The following is a 27473-nucleotide window of genomic DNA, read 5'->3' as shown; positions in this document are numbered from 1 at the left end:
TACAAGATGCTACCCAATCTGTCCCTGTTTTTCTATCTGACCTCATCTCTTTCCACGCTCCCTCTTGCTCATCTCTTTCCATGCTCCCTCTCACTCACACCTTGCTGTTCTTCAAAAGTGGCCTTTGTTCTTGCTGTTCCCTCTGCCTGGAACACTCTTCCCCAGCTCTTCAAAAACAACTTATTCTCTCACGTCATTCGGTCCCTGTCCGTATGTCGCCTCCTGAGACTTCAGCTTCTGGGCATGATCCTTTTACAAACAACTAGACTACCCGAAATGTATGTGAGTGTGTAGATGAAATAAGTGTTCTCAGGCTTTGGACAGCAGAAAGCTCAGCACTGTGAACACTGAGAAAAGAGGGGGAAAAATGACAGGGAGTCCTGTGTTTGCCTCAGCTTTCTGTCTAGAGACAATTTTTGGAAGATGGACACAGGGCAGGTGAACCTAAACAGAGCCTTGTGACCTCAGTGAGCTGAGGAGCTAGAGATTGAAGTGTGGGAAGGCCGAGGTGGCTGGAAGGTGTAGTGTAGAGCTATGGAAAGGAAAGAGCTGAGCAGGAAGGAAGCTCCAGAAATCTGCATGGGGTCCCGAAGAGTCTTTGTGGAGTCCTAGGCCATGCACGTGTGGAGTGGGAATGCACAAAGCTGGGCAGAGAATGACCCGGAAACTGATAAGCTGAACAACTTCCAGGGGTCACAGAGGGCAGGGAGGTGGGAGAGGCAAGTCCTTACTGATGACTGAGAGCATTTGGGGGAGATTCCCAAGAAATTCTGCTTAATGGGTCGAGTTGAATCTTCCCTGGAATGTGGGTTATGCTAGACCCATCCTATTCACCTTAAACAACAGACTTTGAAGATATTGGCCTAATACGCAAATAACTGAAGCTGAAACAAAGTCCAGCACTTTAAAAGGAAGACAAAATCCAGAAACTCAGCACTGTAACGTCACAATGTCCAGCATTCAAAAGAAAAGTCACTAAACCTTCCACAAAGCAGGAAGAGGTACCCTATCCAAATGGGGAGGATCATTTAATAGAAACAGCTCCAAAAATATTAGAAATGATGGAACTAGTAGGAAAAGAATGTTAAAATAGCTATTATAGTTCCGTACAAAAATTTTAAGGAAAATATGAGTTTAATGAAGACAGACGTGGAAACTACTAAAAAGAAATATGTACATAAGTAGGATACACACATGGAACTTCTGGAGAAGAAAATATAATCTCTGAAATGAAAATCTCACTGGATGGGATTAACAGCAAATTAGACACTGAAGAAAAACTCATCGGTGAACTTGAAGACGTAGTGACAGAATCTATCCAAAATTAAAGAAAGAGGAAAATAACAAGGGAAGGGAAAAGACAGCCCCCCCATGAACGATGGTACAATGTCAGGGGATCTAACATGTGTCACTGACGTCCCAGGGCAAAAGTGAGAGGAAAGGTACAGAAAAATATCGAAGAAATATTGGCCTAACTTTTCCAAATTTGATAAAAACTATAAACCCACAATCCAAGAAGCTCAAGAAATCCCAAGTAGGGTACACATCCCCTCCCCGCCAAAGCTTATAATCAGATGGTAGAAAACCAGTGACGATAAGAAAATCTTAAAGCAGCCAGAGAGAAAGACACCATATATTCAGAAGAACAAAGAATATCCACAAAGTTCTCATCAGAGACTGTGCTAGCCAGAAGACAATGGAATGGCAAGTGTCACCTCCTTAGGAAGGCTTCCCTGGCCCTCCTGTCTAGATCCCCAAACCCTCTCCTCCCCCCACCGTCTCGCTCTGGGCTCTTCTTTGCTTTAATCATTAACTTGCTCGTGGTCTCCCTCCCTCTACGGGCGCGAGCTCCAGGAGGGCGGAGCTTTGTCCTGCTCACTGCTTTATCCCCAGTGCCTAGGACGGTGTCTGGCATTTAGTAGGTGCTCAATAAACATTTGACAACGTAAATAATACCTCCAGGCTGAAGGGCATGAAGGTGGGGAGCAGCGATGCATCCTAGATCTACGAAGGGTTCAGCACAATCAGAGCCCAACACGTGCAGCTGCGAGTGCGGGAGACCACACTGGAGCCCCGAGCCAGGCGTCAGGGGTGGAGCAATTTGCAGGACATGCGGGGAGCTTGGGCTTCATTCTGCCGGCGGAGAGTTTAGGCAGAGGAGTGTTAATATTCTACTTGCATTTTAGAAAAATGATGCTGGCAGCCCATTGTGCTGGATGAATTAGAGGGGCGAGTTTGAGAGCAGGGAAAAGGTGAGAGACTGGAGGGAGAGTAGGAGTGAGGATGGCCCAGATCTAGAAAGCTCTTTAGGAGGTAGAGCGTGCAGGAGTTGGTGACCAGCTAGATGTAAGGGGTGACGGGAGACATTTCGACGTGGGTGACTGGGTGGATAAGAAGTATAGGAGGCAAAGCTGGTTTTAGAGAAATGGTGTATTAGCTGTCTTTTCTTTTCTTTTCTTTTCTTTTCTTTTTTTTTTTTTTTTTGAGATAGAGTCTCACTCTGCTGCTCAGGCTGGAATGCAGTGGCGTCATTATAGCGCACAGCAACCTCAAACTCCTGGGCTCCAGCAATCCTCCTGCCTCAGCCTCCTGGGTAGCTGGGACTATAGGTGCCACCACGCCTGGCTAGTTTTTTCTATTTTTTGTAGAGATGGGGTCTTGCTCTTTCCCAGGCTGGTCTCAAACTCCTGGCCTCGAGCCATCCTCCCATCTCAGCCTCCCAGAGTGCTAGGATTGCAGGCGTGAGCCACGGCACCTGGCCTGTATTAGCTAGCTTTTGCTGTATAACAAATTATCCCCAAACTTAGCAGCTTAAAACAACAAGCATCATTTCCTCAGTTTCCGTGGCTCAGGAATGCAGGCTGAGCAGACTGCCTCTGGCTCAGAGGCTCCGGCAAGGCTGCAGTCCACATGTCGGCCGGGGCTGCAGTCGGCTCAAGGCTTGACTGGGGAAAGACCCTCCTCCAGGCTCACTCACATGGCTGTTGGCAGGCCTCAGGTCCCCCAGCTGGTGGCTGGAGAGATCAGTTCCTGGCCACCCGGGCCTCTCCACAGGACGGCTCACTCCAAGGCAGGTGGCTCCCTCAGAGTGAGCGAGCGAGAGAGTGGGAGAAAGAGCCCCAAGATGGAAGCCACCATCTTTTTAGAGCCTACTGTTGGAAGTGACATCCCATTGTTTCTGCCCTATTCTATTTGTTAGAAACAAGTCACTACGTGCAGCCTACACGCCAGGGTGTGTGAGGGGGTGACACACAGAGGCATGAGTACAAGGAGGTGAGGACCACTGGGACCATCTCAGAGACGGCTGGCCACAGATAGGGAGTTTGGATGTGTGAATTTGAGGAGCCCGGGACTTCCTGATGGGGAATACGCTGGTGCAGATGGATGAGTGTGTCTGGGGCTCAGGAGAGACCCCCTCATTGGGATGTAGCTTGGAGCCTCTGCATGAATCTATATTAATAATTAACAGCTCAGGGCCCTTTCTCCCCAAATTGATTTGAAGCTTCTAAAGGTCAGGGATGAAGGACCGTTATCTTTAAGTCCCCCAGGGAACCCCTCACGTAGGAGGCGCTCATTGCGCAATGCTGATTGAATTACTTAGGGAAGGCAGAGTGTCACGTGATTGAAGAGCTGTCTCTCCGTCTGGCAATCCCTGCTCTGCCACCAGCTGTTGGAGGGATTTGGAGAGAGGTGTTCCCCTTTCTACGCTGCAGCTTCCTGGTCTGCACAAAGTGGATGTTAGATTAGATCAGTGATTTAAAAAAAATGTAAAACCTTTTCCCTAGAAACCCCAGTCCATAAAATAGGTTAACGTTGATCTGATCTGGCTGGTGTTTCCCTTGGGCCTGCCGTAAAGAACCCCATTTTGAAAAACACAGGACCAAGCAAATTCCTGACTGGGAAATTGCTGGCTGGGACATTCTGGGATTTTATGACAAGATCAACTCTAAGCTCCTCCCAGTTCCGTGATTCTGTTTCCTGAGATCCATTGGTGCTACACAGTTCATTGAACTTTTGAAAATAATTCATATTTCCTTGCACTTTAAAAAAAAAAAATATATATATATATATATATATATATATATATATAATAAACCTGGGCTTCATTAAACGCTAAGCATCAAGCCCTGTGTCAACTAGTTTGCATTGCATTGTGTTTATTTGATTCTGCCTCCCCTACTAGAGTGTAAGCTCCAAGAGGACAGGGACTTTGTCTAGTTCACTATTATATTTCCAGCAGCCAGAGTAGTTCTTGGGACATAGAAGGTTTTCAATAAATATTTTATGAATGAATGAACCAAGGTAAGTAGGTACCATTCATATTTCCATTTTACAGATGCGGCAACTTGGGCTTACAGCTGCTGAGTGACTTGCCTATAGTCACGCAAGTCACAGGCAGAACTAAGATAGCTCCTCTTGACTCCAAAGCACACTAATGCCGTTTCTTGTGGGTGGAATTGGCAGGAAGCTAGAAAGGGAGCTGGCACCTACTGAATACATTTCGTATGGGAGCACAGTCCTAGGTTCTGCTTTTCACCTGTTACCAACAGCCCTGAAAGGCAGCTGTAATCTCACTTGTCAGATGAGGTTGTTGAGGCTCAGACAGGCTAAGCACCTTACCTAACGTCACCCAGCTTGTGTAAGAGACTGAGCTGGGATTGGAGCCCAGGGCTTTCTGGCTCCAAAGTATTCGTGTACCAGACCCAGTGTGTTCAAAAACATGCTCCCAAGTTTAGGTTCTGGAAGCTCTTATATTATACCTCGGTGGGGCGGGCCAATACGGCTGATGAGGCGTCACCGCCCCTGCTCCAGCTCCCGGCATCCCTACGGCTTTACATGCATGAAACCCCTGGGCCTTGGGCCGGGAAGAGTCCACCAGGCTGAGAAAGCACAAGTCGAAACTTCTAAGCCGCAGCAAAAAGTGCGAGTTGGTGACTGGGAATGGTAAACGTGGGCCCTGCAGCCTGCCACTCTCTGCGGTCTTTCAGCAGCACATGTCTCGGGCCAGGTCTGAAGTTAGACTGATGATGTCACCAGAGTCCCTGAGAGCCCTCATCACTCACATCCCCTTGTCATATATTATTAAGCAGATCTGTCACACATGTGACATTGTCTACCGAATTTCCATTCCTTTCTTTTCATGACCAGGGAAAGAAAAATAGAGCAAGGATGACTTCTCCCAACTTCTCATCCTTATTGCCCTTCACTGAAAAATAACTTCATCTTGAGTCATCCCCCAAAATGGTCATTCGGGCTCTGATTTCATTAATAAGGATGAAGCTACAGTTCAATAATTATCATTTAACTGAGGCATATTCTATCCAGACAAGTGAATGGATTTCCCTCATCTTTTCTCCTTGAATCCACAGGGAAGGGAAGTGTACAACCATATCTTTTCCTTTTTCTCTTTTATTCTCCACATTATTTGTTTTGTGACTTTGGGGTGCTATCGTTATGTTAGAAACTTTCTACGTTATCTCTTCTGTAGAGATAACAAGAGTCCTCCTGAGAACCCTAAGTCCTTGTAGTCTGAATCTGAATCTAATTAGGAGCAGCGAGCTCAAGGATGAGAAGTTACCCAGGTGAAGGATTGTTTCGGGCAGAGAGAACAAGATGCCTGATCGTGGGGTTTGTGAGGAATTGAGAGAAACCAGAGGGGCTGGAAGGCAGAGCCGGAGCTGGGGCAGGATGCTGGGTTTGGGAGTCGGCGTCCAGCAAACGGGGCTGGAGTAGCCGCCAGTGCAGGTCAGTCGCGCACGCCCCGTGCTCAGAAGGGCTCTGAGCTTGGCTTCGTGCTCTGTTGTTAGCAGCATAAAATTTTTAAGACTTTTTGAACAAAGATCCCTGAATTTTCGTCTTGCACTGGGTCACACAAATTATGCAGTCAGTCCTGCTTGGGTGTAAAATCCAGCTCTGTCACTTATTAGCTAGGCAGTCTTGGGGGCAATTTGCTTTGGCCCCAAGACTTTGGGGTCTTTCTGAGATTCAGTTTCTGTTTCTGTGGAATGGAGGGCACGACCCCTCCCCACATACACCATCCCAAGGGTTAGATGAGATTCTGTATAATCAGTATGTTGTATGGTAATTGGTGCCTAGTAGGTGCCTAATCAGTATTTCCTTCTCCTTAACCAAGAGGTTATATCAGAATCACCTGGGGGATTTGTTTTTCTCAAAATGTATTTGCTTGGGTTCCGCCCTGAGAGCTTCTGATTTGGTCGGTGTGGGCTGGGGGAGGCAGTGGCTTTGATAGGGGTCCTTGTGTGGTACTGATGTCGACCCCAGGACAAGAAAAGCGGCCTTAGGTGTTCAGAGATCTAGCTAAGACGCAAGTTAATAGAGGAGAGCAGAAGAAAAGGCAGAGGGAGAAATTGATGGACTAGTGCTCACCTTCAACATAATGAAAAACCTGTGAGGGAAGAAAGAGGTCAGCATCTCATGGCACTTCAGACAACACAGCGCAGAAATGCACTCTGGGAACTCAGCCCATTACCAAGGTTCCCGTACAATCCTCTGCGTCCGTGTGGTCTGACAAGCACCCCCAGAGGAAGAGGGGCTGTGGGCAAGGGAAGCCATGGTCAGGGTCACAGCTGGGGGCTGAGTTTGAATTTATTTCCACCTTAATGACCCTAATACCATACTCAATTCCCGAATAGAAATTGCGGCTAGAGGACGTAACTCTGAATTATGTTTATCCTGTCCAGATTTTAGGCTTTGACATTCTGCTAATGAAAAACCTGAAGCCTATGCTACTTGAAGTAAATGCAAACCCCAGCATGAGAATCGAGCACGAGCACGAAGTAAGTATTTTGAGCATCTCTGACTCTATCACCGTACAGCTGCATGTTCCTACTCTCGCGTTCACTGAGCCAAACAAGCTTCATCGTCCTCAACTCTTCACAGCAAAGTTCTGCTCCAGTCAAATAACGTTAGCTTTGCTGTGTTCTGCACACTGTCTATTAATATAAGACCTATCTGACCTATGGTGATTTCCCAGCATGCCACTCTTCCTGTTTTTAAGGTCTAGAAACTTCGAAGCAGCTGAGCCTTCCCATCAGTTTTGTCAAGAACTAATTAGTTAGCCTCAGGAGATGAACTAATTGAAATTCTGTGAATATGATTTAGCCATGTCGACATGCTTGAATCACTAAGATAAATAGTACATTTAACAGTGGTTATATCTTCCTCTCCCCACCTCCGCCAAAATGTATTTTAAAAAACTGAAAGGAAATATAACAAATATTAACATTGGGTTTGGGGGGATTATTTGGATTCTTTGAATCTTCTTAACCCCTTTCTTTACGTCTTAATTTTCTGCAGTGAGCATGTATCATTTTGATAGTCAGAAAAGCATAGTGCTATTTTTCCTTTTCACATATTTTGTTGATTTGTAAAAGGAAATTGATCTTTTTAAGGTAGTATAAAGGGATCGTTTAAAAATTCTCTTCTGTAGATTAGCATAGGCAAAATTTATTACTGCAACCCCTTGAGCTAGCTGGAGGACTCGAGGCTGATAGCCACTTGGCACTCAGTCCTGGTCTCCACGGTGACACAGAACCCTTACCCATTCAAGCTTTCTCCAGGGGTGTTTGAAAATGTCCCCAGCCTTGTTGATGAAGAAGTGAAGGTGGCTGTGATCAGAGACACTCTGCGCCTCATGGACCCACTTAAGAAGAAAAGAGAGAGCCAGTAAGTATCTTTGATGTCATTTGTTTCTAACAACTCTGCCTCCTAACTCTGCTTTGTGTCCTGAGCAGGTAAGTTAAGTTCTTGGAACCTGTTAACATCGTGAGTGAGATTTACCTATGAAACGATCTAATAGATCATATTTTCATTGTGTTAATATCAGCCCCCAAGCAACTAGTGGCTCAGAATCTGGCAGATGGGGCTCAGCTGATGAATTTCTGAGTGATTGTTACTCGGATCTGGGAAGTCTTTTCTAAGAACCCATTTTCCCTTAGGGATGGGAGCTCCACCTGCCCATCATTATTCACATAGGGCTTCTCTTCCTCAGCAAGCACAGGAAAAATCAAACACAGTGCAGGAGAAGAGGGCCGCAGGGAACGTGGACATGGTAGGAGCTGCTTCCTTTTTATTTTCTTCATGATGTTTACACTCTTGCAGTATAAGCTTTTAGTTTCAAAATTTGCAGTGCCAATTTAAGGACAGTTCTATCATATTTGCAACAGATATAATTCTTCTCCATCCCCACCTACCCAGTGGGACATTCCACCGGGATATTGCTGGGGGGTATGTGCTCCCTCCACGGACTCACCCCAGAAATGAACGATATTTCACTTGGGTGTGTTTTTTGCTTTGCTTTTACCAAGTTCCAGGCTTTCACGAATTAAGGGTTGAGTCTGTATCATTGTGCCTACGTTTTAGGCAGAAAAATCGAAGACAGGCATCTCACATAGCACTTCTCAGACCCCCTGACAGGTCAGGTTGACCCAATGCTCCCGGCCAGATAAAGTGCTTGTCAGCAGTGGTGCAAGACTAGCAGGAGCACTAACTTCCCTAAGCAAGTGGGCTGTGCAGGTTCCTCCACTGAGGCTCCTCACCAGCTGGGCTGAAGCCCCAGTATTGGTAGCATCGCCCCACATTAGTGCTTCTCACCTTCGGCTGCACATTAGAGCCATCTGGGGAGCTTTCAAAAATACCCAGTACTGGGGCCCTCACTTCTAGGGATGCTGATTTTAATTAGCTGGGCTGGAGGGCTGGCCACAGACAGCTTGCTCGTTCCCTAGGTGACGGGTTGTACTGTGCAGCCCAGGTTGAGCGCCACTGCCGGGCACAAAACATTACCCCGAAGGAGCATTTGTTATAACCCTGAGTCAGGCTGGATGGCGCCCGCCCGGCTGAGTTCTCCACCGTGAAAGGCCCAGTTGCAGTTGTAGGCAAGACTCAGCTGAGAATATTCACCTGTAGTTTGTACGGGCCAGTCCTGCCAGGTGTGGCTTCCACCAATCAGTGCTTCAAAGCGGTAGTGTGTCCTCTGAGCAGCTCAAACACGACGGCGGCCACATAGTGTGTTCACTAGTACACACGTGTACACGGCTGCTTTTTTCTCCAGCCCTGAGGAAAAGCAATGGATTTGAATTGCAATCTGGTCCTCAAAAACTGATTCTCTAATAGTTATCGATCTCACCAGCAGAGATTAGGTCCTAAGGGACCGTATGGCACTGTGGGGAGATTTTGGTGACTATTTATGCCAGTGTGGCATGGTGGTGAGGGTTTTTTAGGATGACCTTGACACATTAGCATTCTGATTCCTTTGATGGGAACAGGAATTTCAAAAGGTGTTGTATGATCTGAGCCTTCTTAAACTCTGCACCAAAACATGATAAGATGGAGGGGTTCCACTGTACTTTCACTGAATGGCGTTGCAACAAAATTAACTTCTTTTTCTTGTTCTGGTCAGTTTTCTTTGCCTCTCCCTGTGTGAGCCATATGGGCTGTATCCTGTGTAATCCATATGAGCTGCAGATCTAAAATTTAATAGCAACGGGGCACAGGACCATTGGGAAGGGTGGGAAAGGCATTTTACAACTTATCAAGTCATAAATAGCAGCACCTCATTTTTAATTTAAATAGTATTGACTTTTTTTTATTGATAACCAGGAACAGTTAGAACTTCAAGAACCTGACTTTAATTCTAACAAAAATCCTTTCACTTCACCTGTTTCTTACCTACGATGTAAGCGTGGATGTTCATAGCAAAATGCCATTTACTGATATTTTTCCTTAATTTCACATTTTTTTAAACCCAGCAATGATTATCCATGAAAGCACTTTGTAAAGTGCATTTATGCATAAGGGATTATTAGTATCATTTTGGTAACTTTACCATGCAGAGGAAAAGGCTGAAATTATTCTCTTTTGTGTAGAAATGTTTCAGAATAACTTGAAAAAGCACCAGATTTACACCCACGGAAACTGCACAGTGTTGTAGTGCTGAATCCTGGGTGTCCAAATGAGAGACCGTGTCACTCCAACTGCATGAAATGACGTCACATAGACTTTAGAAGCCAGAGTTTCTAGCATTTGCACAGGCTCTGACCTAAACCTTTTAAAACAAGTGGTATCCTAACCTTGCCCTTGAACTCTTTAGCAAAAGAGGGTCTGAAGCGTCCCTCATGAGTTCCTTCTTGAGTACAGTTTGTCAGCAAGACCGTTAAAGTGAGTCTTCACTTTGCCAGCACAGACTGAAGGAAAAAAGTGGATGTCCCAAACCCCTCAGCTCCCCGGTGTACCCTGGACAGGGGCTGGGGCTCAGACACAGGCATCTGTGTCTCACGCATCTGTGCACAGCTCTGGGTCTGGCACCCCGGGCTGAGTTCCTCCGTGGGGCTGACAGCAGTGCTCAGGGAGCCTGTGGGGGAAGAACTTGACCCTGCTGATGCCCATCTTGGCAGAGTCTTGGTACCTTCTCTTGAGCTGAAGAGGCAGATTCAAATCCTGGCCCTGTTGTCACGTCATAACTGCTGGTGAGACCCTGGGGATGTTGCACAGCTGTGTTGAGCCTCAGTATCGTTTTCTATAAAATGGGAATAGTGACATTTAAATGAACAATGAGGGGAACTTTTACTATATAGCAGGCACTTAGTCACGCTTAGCTTACTACTCAACAGTAAAAGCATCTACTGGATGTGAAACAAGCAAGGAACATTTTACTTAAAGTAGAATTTTGATGTTAACGCCAATGACACATCCTAAAACTGAAGCTGCCCCGTTACTGTGGGCTAGAATTGACACTGGAGCTGGTCATCCGTGGAAGGTTCTGTTTCCAGGGAGCAAGACGTCACTGGCCCGTATTTATTTGGTGTGTTAGGAGAAATCACCTTTGGTTTCTGGAGGAGGAAAACAGCTGTCATATGAGAACAATCTTGACTATGGTGGCATTTTGTAATATTTAGTGACTCAATTGATCTTCATGCGGGGTTTTGTGCAGGCTGTGGAGAGATGTAGGAGAGGGGAGGCTTGTGGGTGGGATACTGGAAACATGTATATGGAGGTAAAATGCACATATTATAAAATGAGTCATTTAAAAGTGTACAATTCAGTGGCATTTAGTGCATTTGCAATGTTGTGCAACATCGCCACTAGCTAGGTCCACAAAGTTCCGCTACTCCGTAAGAAAGCCACGAAGCAGTCACCTGCCGTTTCCCCTTCTCCCAGCCCCTGCTAACTACTAATCTGCTTTCTGTCTCTATGGATTTACTTATTCCGAATATTTCATGTAAATAGAATTCCACCATATGCAGTCTTTTGTGATTGGCTTCTTTCAATTCACATAATGTTTTCAAAGTTGACCCTTGTAACATGTGTCAGCATTCATTCTTTTTTACCACGGAATAATATTCCATTATACAGATACACCACATTTTAGTACATTTGGGGGGAAGCCATCTCTTTTTCACCCAGAGGGATGCTGAAGTTAATCCATTTCATGTTTTGGCACGCTGTATTTCATCTGAAGGGAGGGGGTCTTTTCCGCTACAAGAAGTTTTTAGAACCCCCGATTTAATCCAGTCCCTCATTTTATGGATAGAAGCACAGATCTCAGAGGTCATCGTGCCGCTCAGCTCCCTGGGTCGAGAGTCTCCCTTGTCAGCATCCTGACAGAGGAGCAGCTGCGTCCTGCCAGGACACTGGACTTGGCGTCAGCCAGGTCTGGGTGATGCCCTTAATCTCCGACCGTTGTACTGTGAGCTCTGCCAAGTCACTTTGTTCTCTGTTCTTGTCGGTAAATAGAAATCAAGGTACCTCCTTGGCTGGATGGTCGTGGTCATGATATGAAATGACGCAGGTGAGAGAACCTCATGAAATCTAACAGCATCAGACAAATGCTAGTTCTCAGGGTCCCCAAGTGGTCCATGAGATTTTCCCTCAAAATTTTGCTGATGGTAACAAGTAATTCGCCAGCTCCTGGGGCAGCGTGTTTGAGTTGTGTCCATAATGGTTCTGCCCCCCTGAGTCAGACATGAGGGAACTAAGCAGGAGGGGGCGAGTGACCTGTCCCAAGTCACAAAGCCAGTCCAGGCAGGGTGGAAGCTGGGCCTGGGCCTCCTGACCTCCGGGCCAGAGCTCCCCACACTTTGCCTCGTGGCTGCACTGGTCTCCGGGCTCCACGTCACACTCAAAGCTTAGCTTTCAAGATAGAGGAAAAAAGAAGGAAAATCAACAGAAAATGTCCGCTTTACTCAAGGTGTTTGAGTGGGCTAAGTTTCTCTTTTTTAAGAAAACTTCTATCAGAAGCAGAAGTGAATAAACTGTATTCCCTGATTATTTTTAAAACAAGGTGATTATTGCATCAATTGATTGATTAATTTTTGGAAGGTCAGTTTACCCCTGGGGGAGCCATTTTACTAGCATTGTCCTCCTTTTCCTGAACATAGATATTTCAGGTAACTGGACTTCTTGCTTAGGAAACATAAGCTTTTAGGACCCCAGAGTAATACAAATGAAGGCAGAGATGGGCTTCGGGAAATCTGAGAGGATCTTATTGAATTCACGATGCCACACGATGCCAGGGACTGCCTGCCTCTTATTCAAAGGTATATATTTGGAACATGACTTACATAAGGCCCAGAAGCCCCTTTTCCCGCAGTAATGTTTCACCATCCTCTCTCTGTTTCCTTTACCTCCTGTCACTATAACAACCACAAAGGGAGGATCAGCCTGCAGGAGCAGGTTTGGTCCTAATTCAGAGATGTTTGGCCCCTAACGGTTTTATGGGGAGATCAGGCTTTACTCTTACCTTGACTCCAAGTGTACCTCTTGCATCCTGTGTCATGTTTAGAACCAACGCATGAAGCCCCAAATTGGGTAGATTCTATGTAGAATCCAGCATAAAGGTGAAACATTCTGAGGGAATAGAGAACAAGGAATCTCCCAGTGACTCAGCTTCATGGCCGGGTCTTGTAGTGAGACCAGGGAATATGTGTGGCTTTGTCCACTCCAGGCAAAGATTAGAGAAAACACAGTAATCTGAAACCCTCTAAACCCAGACCCTGCCCTCTACAATGGCAGTACATCTTATCAAAATCCCCTCCACAGTAGGGAGGAGGGGTTCCTCATTATCTAGACTAAGCACACCATCACAAGTATAGACCATTCTCTTTCTGACTGGAGAGCATTCTTCTGGAAACAGAACCTTCCAGAAGAATCATCTGACTGTCCAGTAGCTGACCTCTGGTTGAAATTCTGGGGTTCAGCTGATCCCTAAGGGTTTTTTTGTGGCCAGACCCTACTGATCAGCTCACACTGAGCCCAAGCACCTTTGAAGATTTTACATAAAGAAGTCTGGATCGCAGAGAGATGAATATTTGCATATTCATTTTCTGTATCATTTGCACCACGCTTGGAGTAGAGAAACAGATATTTGTTTGTGTTGGTGAATGGGGCGGGGGGACACTACAGAAGGCAAGGAGCTCACAGGCCAGTCAGGAGGCAAGACCCATCCATAAATATCTGTAAGGTGGAAAGTGCTAAGTACCACAAAGGTAAAGGCAAATTGCCAAGGGAGGAAAGTGCAAGGAGTATTTCCTGATGGGAAGAGTTTTTTTTTAAAAAACTGATGAGGAGGTGGCACTTGAGCTGAGGTTTAAAGGATGAGTAGGATTTGAAACATGAAAATGAAAGAAGGAGGTCCCTGGTGGAGGCAACAAAGGCATGCAGCTCCGTTGGGGGACCCTTGAGGAGCTCAAGGAGGCTGGAGAGACAGGTGCGTGCAGGGGATCGGCAGCGAGGATGGTGGGAGCTCGGCGGAAACCCAAAGGCCAGAGGTGATGGGCTTGAATGTCAAGCTAAAGAAATGGGAGCTTGTTTGCAATCTGAAATGCATGGATTCCTTAAGGGTATCGGTGAGCCCAGAAACTGCCCAAGATTTTGTGTATATGTGTATTTTCCCCAGAGAAAAAGCTAGAAGTTTCATCGTATTTTCAAAAAGTTAAGAACCAAAGTGTCCTATTATCAGTAGAGGCTATAAGAAGCTGCAAGAACTTATCCACAGTCAAGGCAGGGTGGCTCCAAGATACATTATGCTCTCAAAAGGTCCCGGGTTCCAGACAGTAGTCAGCAAACTGGAAACATGTGCATGCGTTTTCCAGTGAGGCAACAGACAGCACATGACTAACGGTAAGTGCATTACTTTATGTGCAAGGAATAAAACCAGACAAGTCTCTTCCATTTGAAAATGTCTAAGCATTAAGTCAGAAGTAACCAGTAAAAGCCGTATTTGCATGAAGTCTGTTGAGAGGGGACCATTTCCAAGACTTATGGGGAAGGTGGAATTTCCGAGCTGACATGAGATTGTCATTTCAGAGGGCCATTAGACAGGAGCCGAGTCCCTCCACCGGCAGGTAGGCACGCTCGTCCCCTCGCCCGTGCGCGGAAGCAGATGGGAAACGCAACGAGCATATGGCCAGTCAGTCACCATTACAGGGAAATGGCAGCGCTGAATTCTGCGTGGGCCCTTCTAGAGTCGTTCCAGGTAGTGATGGGGTAGCAAACGTGCTCGGAAATTTCCTGATGAGTTGCACCAGTGAGCCTGAAATGTTTGTGTGCTTTTGTTAATAAAATCAGCGGTTGTTAGCTTCTTGGAAGGACGCAGTAGGTCTGGGCTTAGGAGACCAGGGTTTTGGCATCAGATCCACTTGGCCACATGCAAGTCACTAGACTCCTGAGCCCAGTTTCCTCATCAGGAAGAAAAAGGGAATAGTAGCTGCAGCTCCGCCTGCTTCTCGGGGAAGTGCTCTCCAGTGCTGTGACAGCGCAGTGGGAAGTGCTTACGCGTGTTCCCACTCAGTCCTCCCCACAGCCGTGTGCAGCGGGGCATGTGACTACTTCTGCTTACAGCTGAGGACACTGAGGCTTGGAGAGGCTGAGTGACGTGCCCAAGACCACCCTGCTTATCAGAGAGACTGAGATTTAGAGCCAGGCCTGTCCCGCTCTTGCCCTGCGAGAGAATGAACATGAAAGTATTCTGCACACTAAACAGACGGGCACCTGTAAGGTGTGACCGTTCCCTGGGCGGGTTCGTGCCTCTGCAGGGCTCTTTCTCTGACTGTAAGCTTTGGGGCAGGGACTCGTGGCTCTGTCTCCAGGGCCAAGCACAGAACACGGGAAGCTGCCTATGAGTGAGGAAGCTCCGTGGCCAGCAAGGAGGCCGCTTAAATAATGTTCAGAGCCAGAATGAACAAAACGTAAGCCGGTGTGCAGACAGCAGCAACCTAAAGCAGGATGCACACGTGAGATGGGAGGGGACAGTGCCATGCAGACAGTTACCGTGTGCAATTGTGTGTCCCAGGCTGGGCAGCAGGCTGAAGTTTCCGAAGAAGGCAGCATGAGCCAAGGACTAGGTTGAACCATACGGAATCACCGATAGTAGACCAGTTTTGGAGTATAAGAATGGCAACTTCATATGATTCAGCCTAATAGCTGACCCGGAGTGCTCAAGATGGGCTTGTTGAAGGAGGCGGGGCTTACATTTGTCTGGGCTGGGATTGGTGGGAAATGTAAGTGGGCTCAGGACAGGAAGATGGAGGCGGGAAGCGGCGAAGGGGCTTGTGGGGTTGGGGAGCCACCGTGGCAGGCCAGGACCACCCATTGTGCCTCCAAAAGGTGCATTTTGGGGTAGAAAAGACAGATGCTGCTTCTGTGTTCCCCGTTTCTTATTAAATTTTTTTCCTCATCATAAAAGTAATGGTGCTCATTGTAGAAAAATTGGAAAATACTGAAACATGCATAAGATAAAATCTCCCTCAAATTCAGCCACCTAGAGTTAAACTTTGTCAACTCTTTGCTAAATAAAAATAGTGCAGATTTCTTTTGTGTTGTTTTATCGTTGAAGCCATACTGTCTGTATCATTTTTGTATGCTGCTTTTATTTTTCTCCATTTTATGTGACACTAATTGCCCCCTTCTTGTTAACAACTCTCTGTAAACATCATTTTCATCAATGATTGGACCGTTGTTTGCTTCCCTGTTGGTGAACGTGTGGTTTATTTCCAGCATCTTGTACTTAAAGCTCTGTGTGCAATTAGAATGTTGTCTTAGGGTAGAGAGGGTCCCTGAGGCAGCAGGAAGTGAGACCCACTCTTATTTTCAGAGCACAGGTGGGAGAGGAGGGTAGGTGAGAATAGGGCCCCTGCAGTCAGACTCTTGCGGGTAAATCCCGGCTCTGCCATTTATAGCCATAAATGGTACAGGGTTACCTCCCTTTTTCGTACTTTGGTTTCTACATCCATAAAAGGGAGTTTTCTGTTGGATGTTTTTAAATCTGCAAAGCAATGAGAAATTCTTAATTTGGAGAGAGGGAAAATGTTGCTTATTCCCAAGAGAGTATTTGTCATGGGAAACGTCCGATCTGAATACATTTAAATAAACTGAACAATATAAGTAAACTGGAGGTTTGGATTTTTTTTTAAGGGAAAAAAAGTGTGAAGGAAGAGTTGATCAAGTGTGTGGGAAGAGAGCTATAGGTTCATCTTCAGCTGTGGGATGGATTTGATTTCCTTCTAATGATCTGCTAGATTAACAGAAATGAAAGATCAAAATGAAAGCCAGTTTTAGTAATCATCTGAAAGCCCTTGGTGATCACGCCAAATCGTTGGTAATATTCTCCAGCTGCTTTCTCTCCTTTTCTTTTTATGCAATTTCCATTTATTCCTTCACTTTAAGCAGCATAAGAGCCCTTTGCACCTCTCATCACAGAGGCTAATGGGGCGGAGTGGGAGAGGGTGGCATCTGAGCAGCTCAGAGCAGTAGGATCCGCCCCCAGCCACATCCTCTGCGGGTGCGCCCGCCATGAGTGAGAGTCAGCAGCACCCGGGTCTGCTGTGGAGCCGGCTTTCCTGGTGTGCACTTCCTGTGGGGGGGGGGGAGGGGAGGGATGCCTTCATTTTCTTCCTCCAGACTGTACTGTGCCTCTACGGCACTGGAGGCCGGTCCTGGGAAGCTGCTAACACATGAATGAATGAATGCGTGAATGAATGCACACATGCACCCACGCACACATGAGTGTGGAGGGCTTGTTGTGTGCTCTGCACTTTACAAAGTCATTTCAAACCAATTGTCTTAGATAATGCTCACCCAACCATGCAAAATGGGCAGGATATGCATCATTATCCCCATTTTACAGGTAAGGAAACTAAGACTTATGCAACGTGTCATGGCACAAGCTTTAGGTTTTAGCACTCTGCGTGTTGGAGAATAGATTGCCGGGGATGGGAACGGTTACCTGCGTGCCAAATCTATGGCTGAGGCCTCGGAGAGGTTGTATTTCTGCACACCATGACTTCTGTGAAGTGCTGTAGGGGAGGGTGACAGGCATCTGTCCTCAGAGGCCTGATTAGGAAGGGGGAGGGTGATGAAAACCCTCTGATGGGGAAAAGGGTGAAGGTGCCAGGGAGGGTTAGCTTGGACAAAAATAGGCCCCAGGGGATAGGCGTACCATTTGTAGCGTGAAAGGTGGTTGTGAGGGAGAGGGGACAAACTCTCTACAGGTGCCAATGGGCAGAACAAAGAACCATGACTGAAATTTGCAGAGAGATTTGAGCTCAATGAAAGAAAAAAAAAAAATAACTTACTTTGCCTGAAATGATAAGGATTGACTCAAAGGAGTAGTGAGTTCCATGTAGCTGGAAGTAATCAAGCCAAGACTAAAAAGGGAAGGAGCACCAGCTCTGGGGTCAAGCAGACACAGGTTCATTTCTTGGTCGTGTGATCTTGGGCAAGTCTCTTAACCTCTCGGAGTCCTGGTTTCCCCCTCTATACAATGGGCATTATGGTGCCTACACTGCCCGTTGGTCGTGAGGATCAAATGAGGAACCAAAGGGTACACTTATTTCACAAGTATCTACTGAGATCCTACTGGGTGTGTGACTTATGTTATCTGATTTAATTTTCATCAGTTTGCATACGGGCCTGCCTCCAACATTTATGGGGCCCAAGAAAGAATATAGATTGAGGTCCCAGCCTCCGGCCAGAGCCCCATTCTCTCTCGACTCCTGACTCCACCCACCACTGCAAGGGGCTGGGGTAGACACTCCAGTTCACACGTCCAAGCTCCGCCCACACAGACCCCCACCCACGACTGGCTCTCCTTGGCCACCCTTCAGGTCTAGGGGAAGGTGCCAGAAGTACCATTTGCTTTTGGGAAGATGGGCTCCAGCCGCTTAGGAGGGGAATCCTGGGATCCTGGGTACCCAGAGTGGGTGTCCAGGGGAGGTGGGGCATGGGCTTCATGTGGACATGTCTCCTTGGCCACAAGGACTCGTTGCCCCTTGGGAAGGGGCCTTCCAGAGCTGGGCTGGAGAAGGACCCTCTCAAGTGCAGGGCCCAGGGCAGAGGCCACATTGCCAGGCCGTAAGTGCAGTATTTTCTGCTGGATCTGTGAGCGGTGGTGCTTAGCTAAGTCACCTTGGGTGTGCTCGGCTGTGAGCCACTCTGGGGCCTCAGTGGCAGGCTGAGAGGAAGGGTACAAGGCCAGGAAATCAGAGGAAGGGGGAGGGGGCGGGGAGGGGTGGGATATGAGGACAGGGCCAGCAGCTCAATTTATAACGTCTGTAGCGACATACTGAGCTAAGTTTCCTTCTGGGCCAGTGTTCTCACTTCCACGTGGTGGAGGGAACCCATGGCCAGCCGTTGCTGTAAGAGTCCCCTGGGCAGTGGCGCAGGGGCCTCCTGCTTCTGGGCTGTCCAGCTAGTTTGAGGAAGCCCTGAGAGCACAAGCCCCTGCCCCAGGGGTGGGGCTGGGAATGGGGGAGACAGCAGCAGGGACCAGGCCTCAGCCATCCAGCCTGGACTTCAGGAGAGAACTGCAGCCCTGTTAGAACCGTCAGTGGTGCCAGCACGGCAGCAGGGGTGGCACAGCTGGGCATCAGATGCTGGGCTGAGTCAGCAAGACCACTCCCATGTCCCCTTCTCCTGGGGCTTGGGAGTCTGCTGACTGCTCCGTGCTGAGGTCAGCACAGGCTGTAGGACCGAATGGGGCAGATCTGAGGGTGTAGAACCTTAGAGCCTGCAGCTGAGGAGGGGCAGAAGGGGAGAGACTGCCCAGGCTGTAGATCGGTGGTCCCGAAACTTCTGTGGGTGTCAGAGTCACCTGGAGGGTTTGTTAAAGCCCAAACTGCTGAGCTCCACCCCCAGAGTCTCTGACTCAGTTGCATTTCTAGCATGTTTCCAGGTGACGCTGATGCTGCAGGTCCAAGTCCCACACTTCGAGAACCACTTGCCTGGCAGCCCCGTCCTTCTGTGTGTCCCAAACCACCTGAGGATACTGGGAAGTGGCCCTTCACCCCTCCCAGGGTCTGCGCTGTGCTCTCAGGAGGGTGGTCCATAGCCTCATCTTTATGCACAGAGACAGAGGACGCCCCGGCGAAGGAGGCCTTTGGAAATAGAGTTTGCCAATAACATAGGGAACAAGATGCCCGGTTTGATGTCACTCTACTCATAGGTGTCGCCTATATTGCTGTGACCACAGAACTGAAGAAGCAAAACAGGGCCACTTCATAAATTCACATTTTTATTAACGTTTCCTTTCCTTGCCTTTCTGTGCGGGTTTCTTGAGACAAGTGAAATATTAAATGATTGTGAAATCTAACCTTTAGGGCACAATCAAATCCTTTTGAAACAATTCTTCTAATGAGGGAAAATGTTGCAGATTTTTTCCCCTTTTCATTGTCTTCCAGCTGGTTTGCAGGCCAAGCCCTAGATGTGTTCTCAGTTCCGACTCAGCCTTTCTCCACAGCAGAGCAAGTGTGGGGAAGATGCTTTCTCCGGGCAACAGCAGCGTTTCTGTCTCATCTGTCTGGTTCTACGCTGTCACAGTGCGGCTTGCGGGGCTGCTAATTTGAACTTAGGTCCTTCTGGGAAGGCCTCGTTCATGAACAGTAAATACATCAGGTTGCAGATTTTAGCCATTTAATTATTGAATATGGAAATGCTTCCTTGCCTCATGAATATTTGAAAATGGAACAATAGACAAATTATATTTCACTCCCAAATTTCATTGTAGTTCTGAACCATTTCATATTTCGGCATTATCTGATTACCCCGATGCTGTGAGCTCTATTTTTCCTCTGGGAATTTGGTAGCAGAGTTACTTTGTTCCAAACCATGGAGAAGTCCAAGACATTTATAGGGAACGGATCATCTTTGCACCATGTAGTTTGTCCTTGGATCTATAAATGTCCTTGTTGGAAATGGAACTCGAAGCAGTACTTTTATAAATGCGGATGTAACCTTGTATGGTGGAGAAGGCCAAGGGCTCGAAAGCCCAGGGGCCTGGGTTTGAATCTTGACTCTCCCTCTTGCTCTCTGTGAAATCTGGGGCAGTTACTTAACTTCTCAAAGCCTCAGTTGTTTAATCTGTAAAATGTCCTTAACAGGATTATTGTGATCATTAGATGAATTACAATACTTAGCAACACAGTGTGCTACCTGAATGTGATAAGCATTTAACAAGTGGTAGTTATTTTATAATTATCCCTATAGTTGCTATCATAGAATATTAAGTCCCTGTCACATTGCTGAGCACATTGAAGTTCAAGAAGTAACAATTATTATTATTAACATTAATACAATTCTTACAGATGGATACATATTAAAATATACAGTTTTCTACCCTGCAAATTATTTGTGTTTTATTTTTTTAAATAAGAATTTATATGAGTAGGCCGGGCGCGGTGGCTCACGCCTGTAATCCTAGCACTCTGGGAGGCCGAGGTGGGCGGATCGTTTGAGCTCAGGAGTTCGAGACCAGCCTGAGTAAGAGCGAGACCCCATCTCTACTAAAAATAGAAAGAAATTATATGGACAGCTAAAAATATATATAGAAAAAATTAGCCGGGCATGGTGGTGCATGCCTGTAGTCCCAGCTACTCGGGAGGCTGAGGCAGGAGGATCCCTTGAGCCCAGGAGTTTGAGGTTGCTGTGAGCTAGGCTGACGCCACGGCACTCACTCTAGCCTAGGCAACAGAATGAGACTCTGTCTCAAAAAAAAAAAAAGAATTTATATGAGTAAATGGAAAGCTTAATGAAGTTCAGCAAGACTGAAGTAAATCAACAGTGCTCATATAAATAGTTTAATTAAGATAATCCCTGATGTAAAACATTTTTCAATTTGTGCCACACATTGAAAATGGGCTCCACAGATGTTCATGAACTTCTCCTCTTCGTCTGCCATGGGTATGAGGACCTTAAGTGTGAGCAGTCTTCCCCGGAAAGGCAGCTCTGACCATGGGAGACGACCTGGCCGGAAGTGGAGGTCCTGGGCTAAGTATCAGCCCCGCTGCCACCACGCTCTGAGTTTGACCTTGGGCAAGTGCCCACACTTGCCTGGGCTGTGGTTTGGTTTGTTCATCTCTAGAGACTGCTCTGGTGCAAAAGTGCTGCGACTTTGTAAGTGCCTGTGATTTATTCCCTTTAAAAAGAGAAATATAAAAAATAAAAAGGAAGATTTCATCCTGTAAAAACCCTTAGACTCTGCAAGTTTTGCCAGTTGCTTTTAAACCCCCGAGTATTAGGTGCCAGATGTTTGAGGGCAGCTTAATTGGAAGTCGTGTTGATCACCGGGTGTATATGTGCTTGCACTAAATGTGTTCTTGACAGTCTCTCGCCATCCAGCCTCTTGCTTCCAACCAGAATGGTTGCTTCTCCCCTGCATTGGGAAGAGACACTTCAGTCCTGGTCATGAACGCTAATGAGTTTGAACAAGAGAAACAGGATTGTGTTTCTACAAATAGTTCTAGATACAGAAGACCATTTTTTGGTATTTGTATAATCTGGGTGCTTCCTATGGGTGACATTACAAGGTTTTGAATTCATCCTCTGCCCAAGTTCATTGCTAGCATCTTTGGCGAACCAGTGCTTGCAATTAGGGGATCGAATGGGGCTCATCTCTGTGTTTAGCTGTGGTAGACATGGCCCCGTGTCTGCCATGGTTTGAATGTTTGCACCATCCTACCAGTTGTTCATTTGTGAGAAATCTTTCCTCTGGCCTTGGAAGCCTGTTGACTTGGCCTGCAATAACATAATAGTGTGACTACATGGCATCAGTGAACAGACAAGTGTCGCTGTGGGCAGTGCACCGTAAGAAAAGGAAGGAATACTAGTGCTGGGGGACCTGGGTCCCAGCCCCGGCTCTGCCACTGACTTGCTTCATTCCCACTCGCGGTGGCCAGGGGCTGTGTTTGGTCTGGTGGTGCCCAGGTAACTCAGCACGGCCCTTCCGCACAGCTGTCTTCACCTGTTCAGCAAGGGGCTTGGGCTTGACCGCTGAAAACTCTTTTTGTCCTAATATTCTGTTAACTCAACTACTGACAATAGTAATACATCTCAGGCCTGTCATTTAGTGGCCATTTTGGTAGAACTCCAGCAAAAGGTAACTCTCTGGATGGGTTCCAAACTGTAGATGGTGCCAAAAAGTGTGCTGAGTTTGCAAGCTTTATTATAAACCACATAAGGGTTTGTTGGGTTATTTGGTTTGTTTATTTTTTGTGGGGCGTTTTGTGGGGAAGGGTGGTGGTCTCCATAAATAGGTTCTTGGCACTTTCTTGGTCGTCGGGAAATGATTTGCTTAATTTTCTCTTCTGGGCTCTCATTGGCATTCGAGTCACCCTATACAGTACTTCAGGTTCAGATCCCAGAACTGGTGGGGGCGTAGCCTCTTCTTGATTTAGGATGTGCTCATTTGAAGTTGTGTTTTCTCTTTTAGTTTGCTTTATGTTTGAGTCATTCCTGGTGGTATCACTCCATTTCCCCATGTTTCTCCCCCTTAAACCATGTGTACTAATCTGAGTTAAAGGAATTGTACTCATATAGTGCAATAATGTAGTGGGATATTGATCACAAATCTGCCCACGTTTAAGCTCTCCTTTCTTTAGGAAAGAGCCCTGGCTCTTTCTAAGCTTTATCTGTAAAATGGGTATCGCGATCTTAGAATGCTGGAAGGAGGCCAACAGTCCTCCCTGCTACCCAGGTTCTGCCTTACTGAAAATGAGACGAAGGAACCGACAGGATAAGGGCCAAGATATCACCTCATTGTGCAAAAGGTGATGTTGGGGAATGTGTCAAGCCTGTGGGCAAATGAGCTTCCTGAGGCTGAGTCCAGAGGGACTCTCAGGCAGGTCCCCACCCCCAGGCAGGAAGATGGGACCTGCTGGGAACATGCTCCCAGTGCAGGGAGAGGAAGGGGCTGAACCGCCTTTGGGCAGTTCCTCCCTCCAAACTCACCAATGAGAAAAAGCCTCTGTTTCCCCAGGGGCACAGGGAGGGTACAGTTCACGGTATTCTTTTCACTGGAAGAACCACTGGGGTTTGGAAAAGGTGCCTCCTTCCCAAACAGAAGCAGAATAACAACAGCTGAAAAGGATAAGCTCTGGGGTCTGACAGACCTGGGTTCGGATCCCAGTCCTCCACTTTCAGGCTCTGCAATCCCAGAGGAATTCCTTTTCACTTTGTTAATCTTCACCTGTGAACTAGAGATCTAATCTGTTGTTGTAAAAATTAAGTGAGATAATACATTCAAATGCTAGGCACATGGTAAGTGCTCGATAAATAATAGAAGGTCAAACAAGATAGTATATACAAATATCCTTGGTAAATTATACAGATTTATATAAAGAAAAATTATTATTTGTGGTGGTGGCTTTAGTGCAATCTGAATTCTACTTGCTATACCGTGCTGTTAGCCTTCCCAGTTTAGGCTCATCTAAATAGGCAAGGAGTAGCTGGTGGCTTGTTATATATCTCTTTTCTGTCGCCTCTTACAAAGAAGATCCACAAGCCAGAGGGAGAGTAGAAATTAAATTAATGAGAAACTTGCAGGCCTCAGAATGACCATGCCTCTGATTCTAGCTATTTTTGTAGATTCTCCTGGAAGCTGTCATGTAATTCTGTAGCAGCCATTAGGAAGTATTCACTCCATTTAATTTATGCTGAGAAATCATTAGTGGGGATTTGACACCGGCCGGGAGCGTTTGCAGCCGATACTCCACCGTCAGGCTTCAAGGGACAGCTGGGTTTGCCAGAGGCAGCCCTTGAAGTGTACGGGAGAAGCAGCTGAGGGGTGCAGTGGTTTCCCTCTGCCCTTCCTCCTCCTCCCGTCCTCCTCATCATCAGCACACTTGCTGAGGGTTACCGTGGCCAAGTACTTTTGGGTTTAACTTTTACCATGTCCCTGTGAGGCCCTGCTGTGTTCATTTCACTCTGGGACCTGGGCAGGGTCAGGGTCTGAACGAGGTTCGGCTCATTCCAGAGCCCACGTTGTCTTCGCTTCACTGGATCCCAGGTGACAAGCTTCCCAAAGCCTGGAGGAGGGTCTGCCTGGCCCTGGCAGCTGTCCTGCCGTTGGCATTTGGTATTAAACAGCAGAGTTGCCCTTTTCCTGGCAGTTATTACTACTAATATGTAGCCCCGGCCCAGTTTTTAAAATAACATTTCTCCCTCTCCCTTGCGCAGTGAGCGCTGGAGCGCGGCCATGAGGGGCGAGGTCCTCTGACAGACCCCCGCGCACGCTCTGTCCTCAGGTCACACTCTGCCCCTGCTCTGGGCAGAGAAACCACATTCGTGACACTAGGTTTTGAGGACGTGACTACATTGCAATTCTGTTCAATTCTGAAAAAATTCATGAACCTTTGCCAGGCGCAGGAGGAGCGGGTCATTCAATAACAGGGCCCACCTCGCGTGGCTGAGGTAGTGAGCAGGCCTGGCACCGCCGAGCATTCAGGAAGAAGGCCTGAGGTGTGACGGTGACCACTGACCCGCCATGGCCTGGGAGTGACACACAGGTGACGCCAGCCCCGTTTGGCGAGTGTGGAGCATGTGGGAGGGGACATAGTCCAGTTTTAGCCGAGGAGTCGCTGGAAGGCGCCCAGGAAAAGGTAACTGCCACTAAGTCGGGGAGGATGAGGAGAGGCTGACTAGATGGACACGGACAGATCAGGCTGGGGAAGGGTCGGAAGCTCCGTCAGAAGCGGAACTGACCCCCAGACGTGCTGCCTGGGCCAGGGACGGGCTGAGGCAGACTCCAGCTGCTCCGACATATGGGAGGTTCCCTCAGAGGAGGGGTCCTTTCATGCAATATGGCTCGCAGGGAAGTGCTAAGAGTAACAGAATTTACCAGAAGACAGATTTTTGGATATATATTAGCAAAAACTTTCTAATAATCCAGCTTTTCTAAAAGTGGAACAAGACTGTCTCAGGATGGACTGACGGGCCCAGGCAGATTGGGGAAGGCCGAGGGTAGAGGAGAGAGAGCCTGGCTTTGGCCTCAGGGACCTGGATTTGAATCAGACTTGTGTGCTTGCTGTGCGACCCCAGGCAGGGCACTTGACTCATCTGAATCTCCATTTCTTGCAAAGATCCAATTACAAGTGCAAAAGTGCTTTGTAAACTATGAGCCATCACACTAATAGTTATTAGTAGTTATCATGCTCATTGTCATTTCACTGTAGTTACTGGTGAACGTGTCTTAGTCATCCAGCTAATTTGTCTTGGATTCCCTAGAGTTTTTAGCTTAGTGCCATCACATAATAGTAAATGTTTGTTGAATGAATGAATGAATGAATGAATCATTGATTTTCCTCCAAAACTGGCCCTGATACTTGAATGTGGGTCTTATGGACTCAAGCCTAGTACATAGTAGGCTCCAACTTACAAGGTATTGAGTGGATGAATGAGAGAGGGATTAAGTATGTTAATTGCTATTAACTAACCTGGTAGTCATCGGGTTAAGCACTTTCCTTATAGCTCATTTAATCCTAAACACAATCTGGTGAGATGGCCCCAAAAGACAGAGCGTGTGACTCAGGGTGATAATGGTGATGCCAGCGTTGGGGGGGAAACCGGCCCCACTGGCCTGGGGGCCATTCTTATCTCTGAGGTTCCACACTTCTGGGGCAGCCATGCTCTTGGTGAGAAATGCTTAGCCCTAGAAAGGGGAAGACACGTTCCCATTTGGGTCCACTTGTGCCCAAGGGAGTCACCCTGCGTCCGGTCGTGTTCTTCCTCCTGTACTGTGTTGTGTCTGCACTAAACGTATGCAGGCAGTGTGAACTCAGAACACGGGGCTTCACTCACTGCTCAGTAGCCCCGAGACAGACCCGTTCAGGACGTCCTGACCTGCTCCCAAGCATTGCTGCAGCCCACGGCTCGGCAACTAGAGTTAGGGACGTGGACTTTGGAGCCCCAGATCCTGGTTCTGCCACTTTCTAGCTCTGTGACCTTGAGCAAGTTGTTCTTCAAGTCTCAGTTTCTATATCTATAAATGGGAACAATACCTACCGCATCCAGTTATTGTCAAGGATCCGTTTTAAATGCATTTTTAGTCCAGTGCCTGGTATGTGGAAGAGCTCGGAGAACGGCACATGGTCACCACCACCATCAAGTGACTTTCCAAGTTCTCAGACATGGTAGATATTACTCCATGAACTACTGCATATAATTACTCTAATTTGCCAATTACAGAAACATACATAGAGACCATTTTCTCTGTCACTGTGATATTGAGGTGCCCAGTGAGGTTTTTGACAAAGGTTGAATAAACAAAGAGCAGAGATGAGTGAGTGACGATTCCCCAGCAACCAGGAGTATTTCCATTTCTCAGGACACAATGGCCCCAGGGTCATCGCTCTGGTTCTGGTCCCGGCACTGCCACGTGCTAGTTGTGTTTAACCTTCAGCTCCCTATGCCTCATGCTCTCCTCTGTAAAACAGAAGTAACAGTAGCTACTTCGTAGGGTTATTGAGAGGGTTAAATGAGATAATGTAGCTAAGGGCCTGGGGTAGGGCTTGCCATGTAACAGTCGTGCCATGAATGTCAGTTCTAGCGCCAGGTCTGAGCGTGTCTAGCTAGTGCCTGGTTGTAGAGTAGGCACTCAGTAAATGGTAGTTTTCTTTATTCCTTTTCAATTTACAATCTCCTTCAATCCTCTAAAAGCACCATACCAGCATAACTGGGCTTTATAGCTATCGAGCTGTGCTGACAGAGGACCCATGCTGGGAGGAGAAATGTCACAGTTCTTTGTTCAGTGGGGACCACTTAAAGCTGAGCTCGGTGGTGGTCCTGGAGATCCCGGGGTTGTAGGGGGGAGGGAGTAACTTCTGTTAGTCTCTCCTGTTATTCTGTAATAGGAGGCCCACGTCCAGCCTTCTATTGAAACTCAACGCATCGAGGCACCTACGGCAGAGAGAGGCTGCCAGGCGGCTTGTTTCAGAGAACATTTTCTATTATGTTCCCAGTGGCTGAGACAGGGAGCACCTCCTGAGCCCTTGTTCCACACTTGTATTTTTCTTTTTCGCTGTCACTAAGTGATTTTAAGTCAAATGCACCCAGCCAATAGCAGCATGCAAAATGCACCTGTCCCCATGTGGCGTCTTATTAAAAATCACAGATGTATATTTTCCACATGCTTGAGGTTTATCTCTCTAAATTCAAGAAAGTCTTTCAATGTTAACTGTTTGGAGCTGAAA

The 27473-nt window shown here is 47.1% G+C and overlaps 1 protein-coding gene across 5 annotated transcripts in view; it reads left to right on the top strand.

Moving 5' to 3' along the window:
* Positions 1-27473, top strand: part of TTLL11 (tubulin tyrosine ligase like 11) — a 222328-nt gene that overhangs the window by 87933 nt on the left and 106922 nt on the right. For 4 of the 5 annotated variants that reach the window (XM_069474610.1, XM_069474612.1, XM_069474613.1 and 1 more), the window contains 2 exons: positions 6702-6797; positions 7571-7686. In XM_069474610.1, coding sequence (XP_069330711.1) covers positions 6702-6797; positions 7571-7686 — 212 coding nt within the window. Of the gene's footprint in view, positions 1-6701; positions 6798-7570; positions 7687-14233; positions 14361-27473 lie in introns of those variants that run through there. The other variant, XM_069474614.1, reaches the window with a different exon arrangement.

The sequence above is a fragment of the Eulemur rufifrons genome, chromosome 7 (genome assembly GCF_041146395.1).
Source record: "Eulemur rufifrons isolate Redbay chromosome 7, OSU_ERuf_1, whole genome shotgun sequence".
Classification (NCBI taxonomy): Eukaryota; Metazoa; Chordata; class Mammalia; order Primates; family Lemuridae; genus Eulemur; species Eulemur rufifrons.
This window is presented reverse-complemented; position numbering and strand designations above follow the sequence as displayed.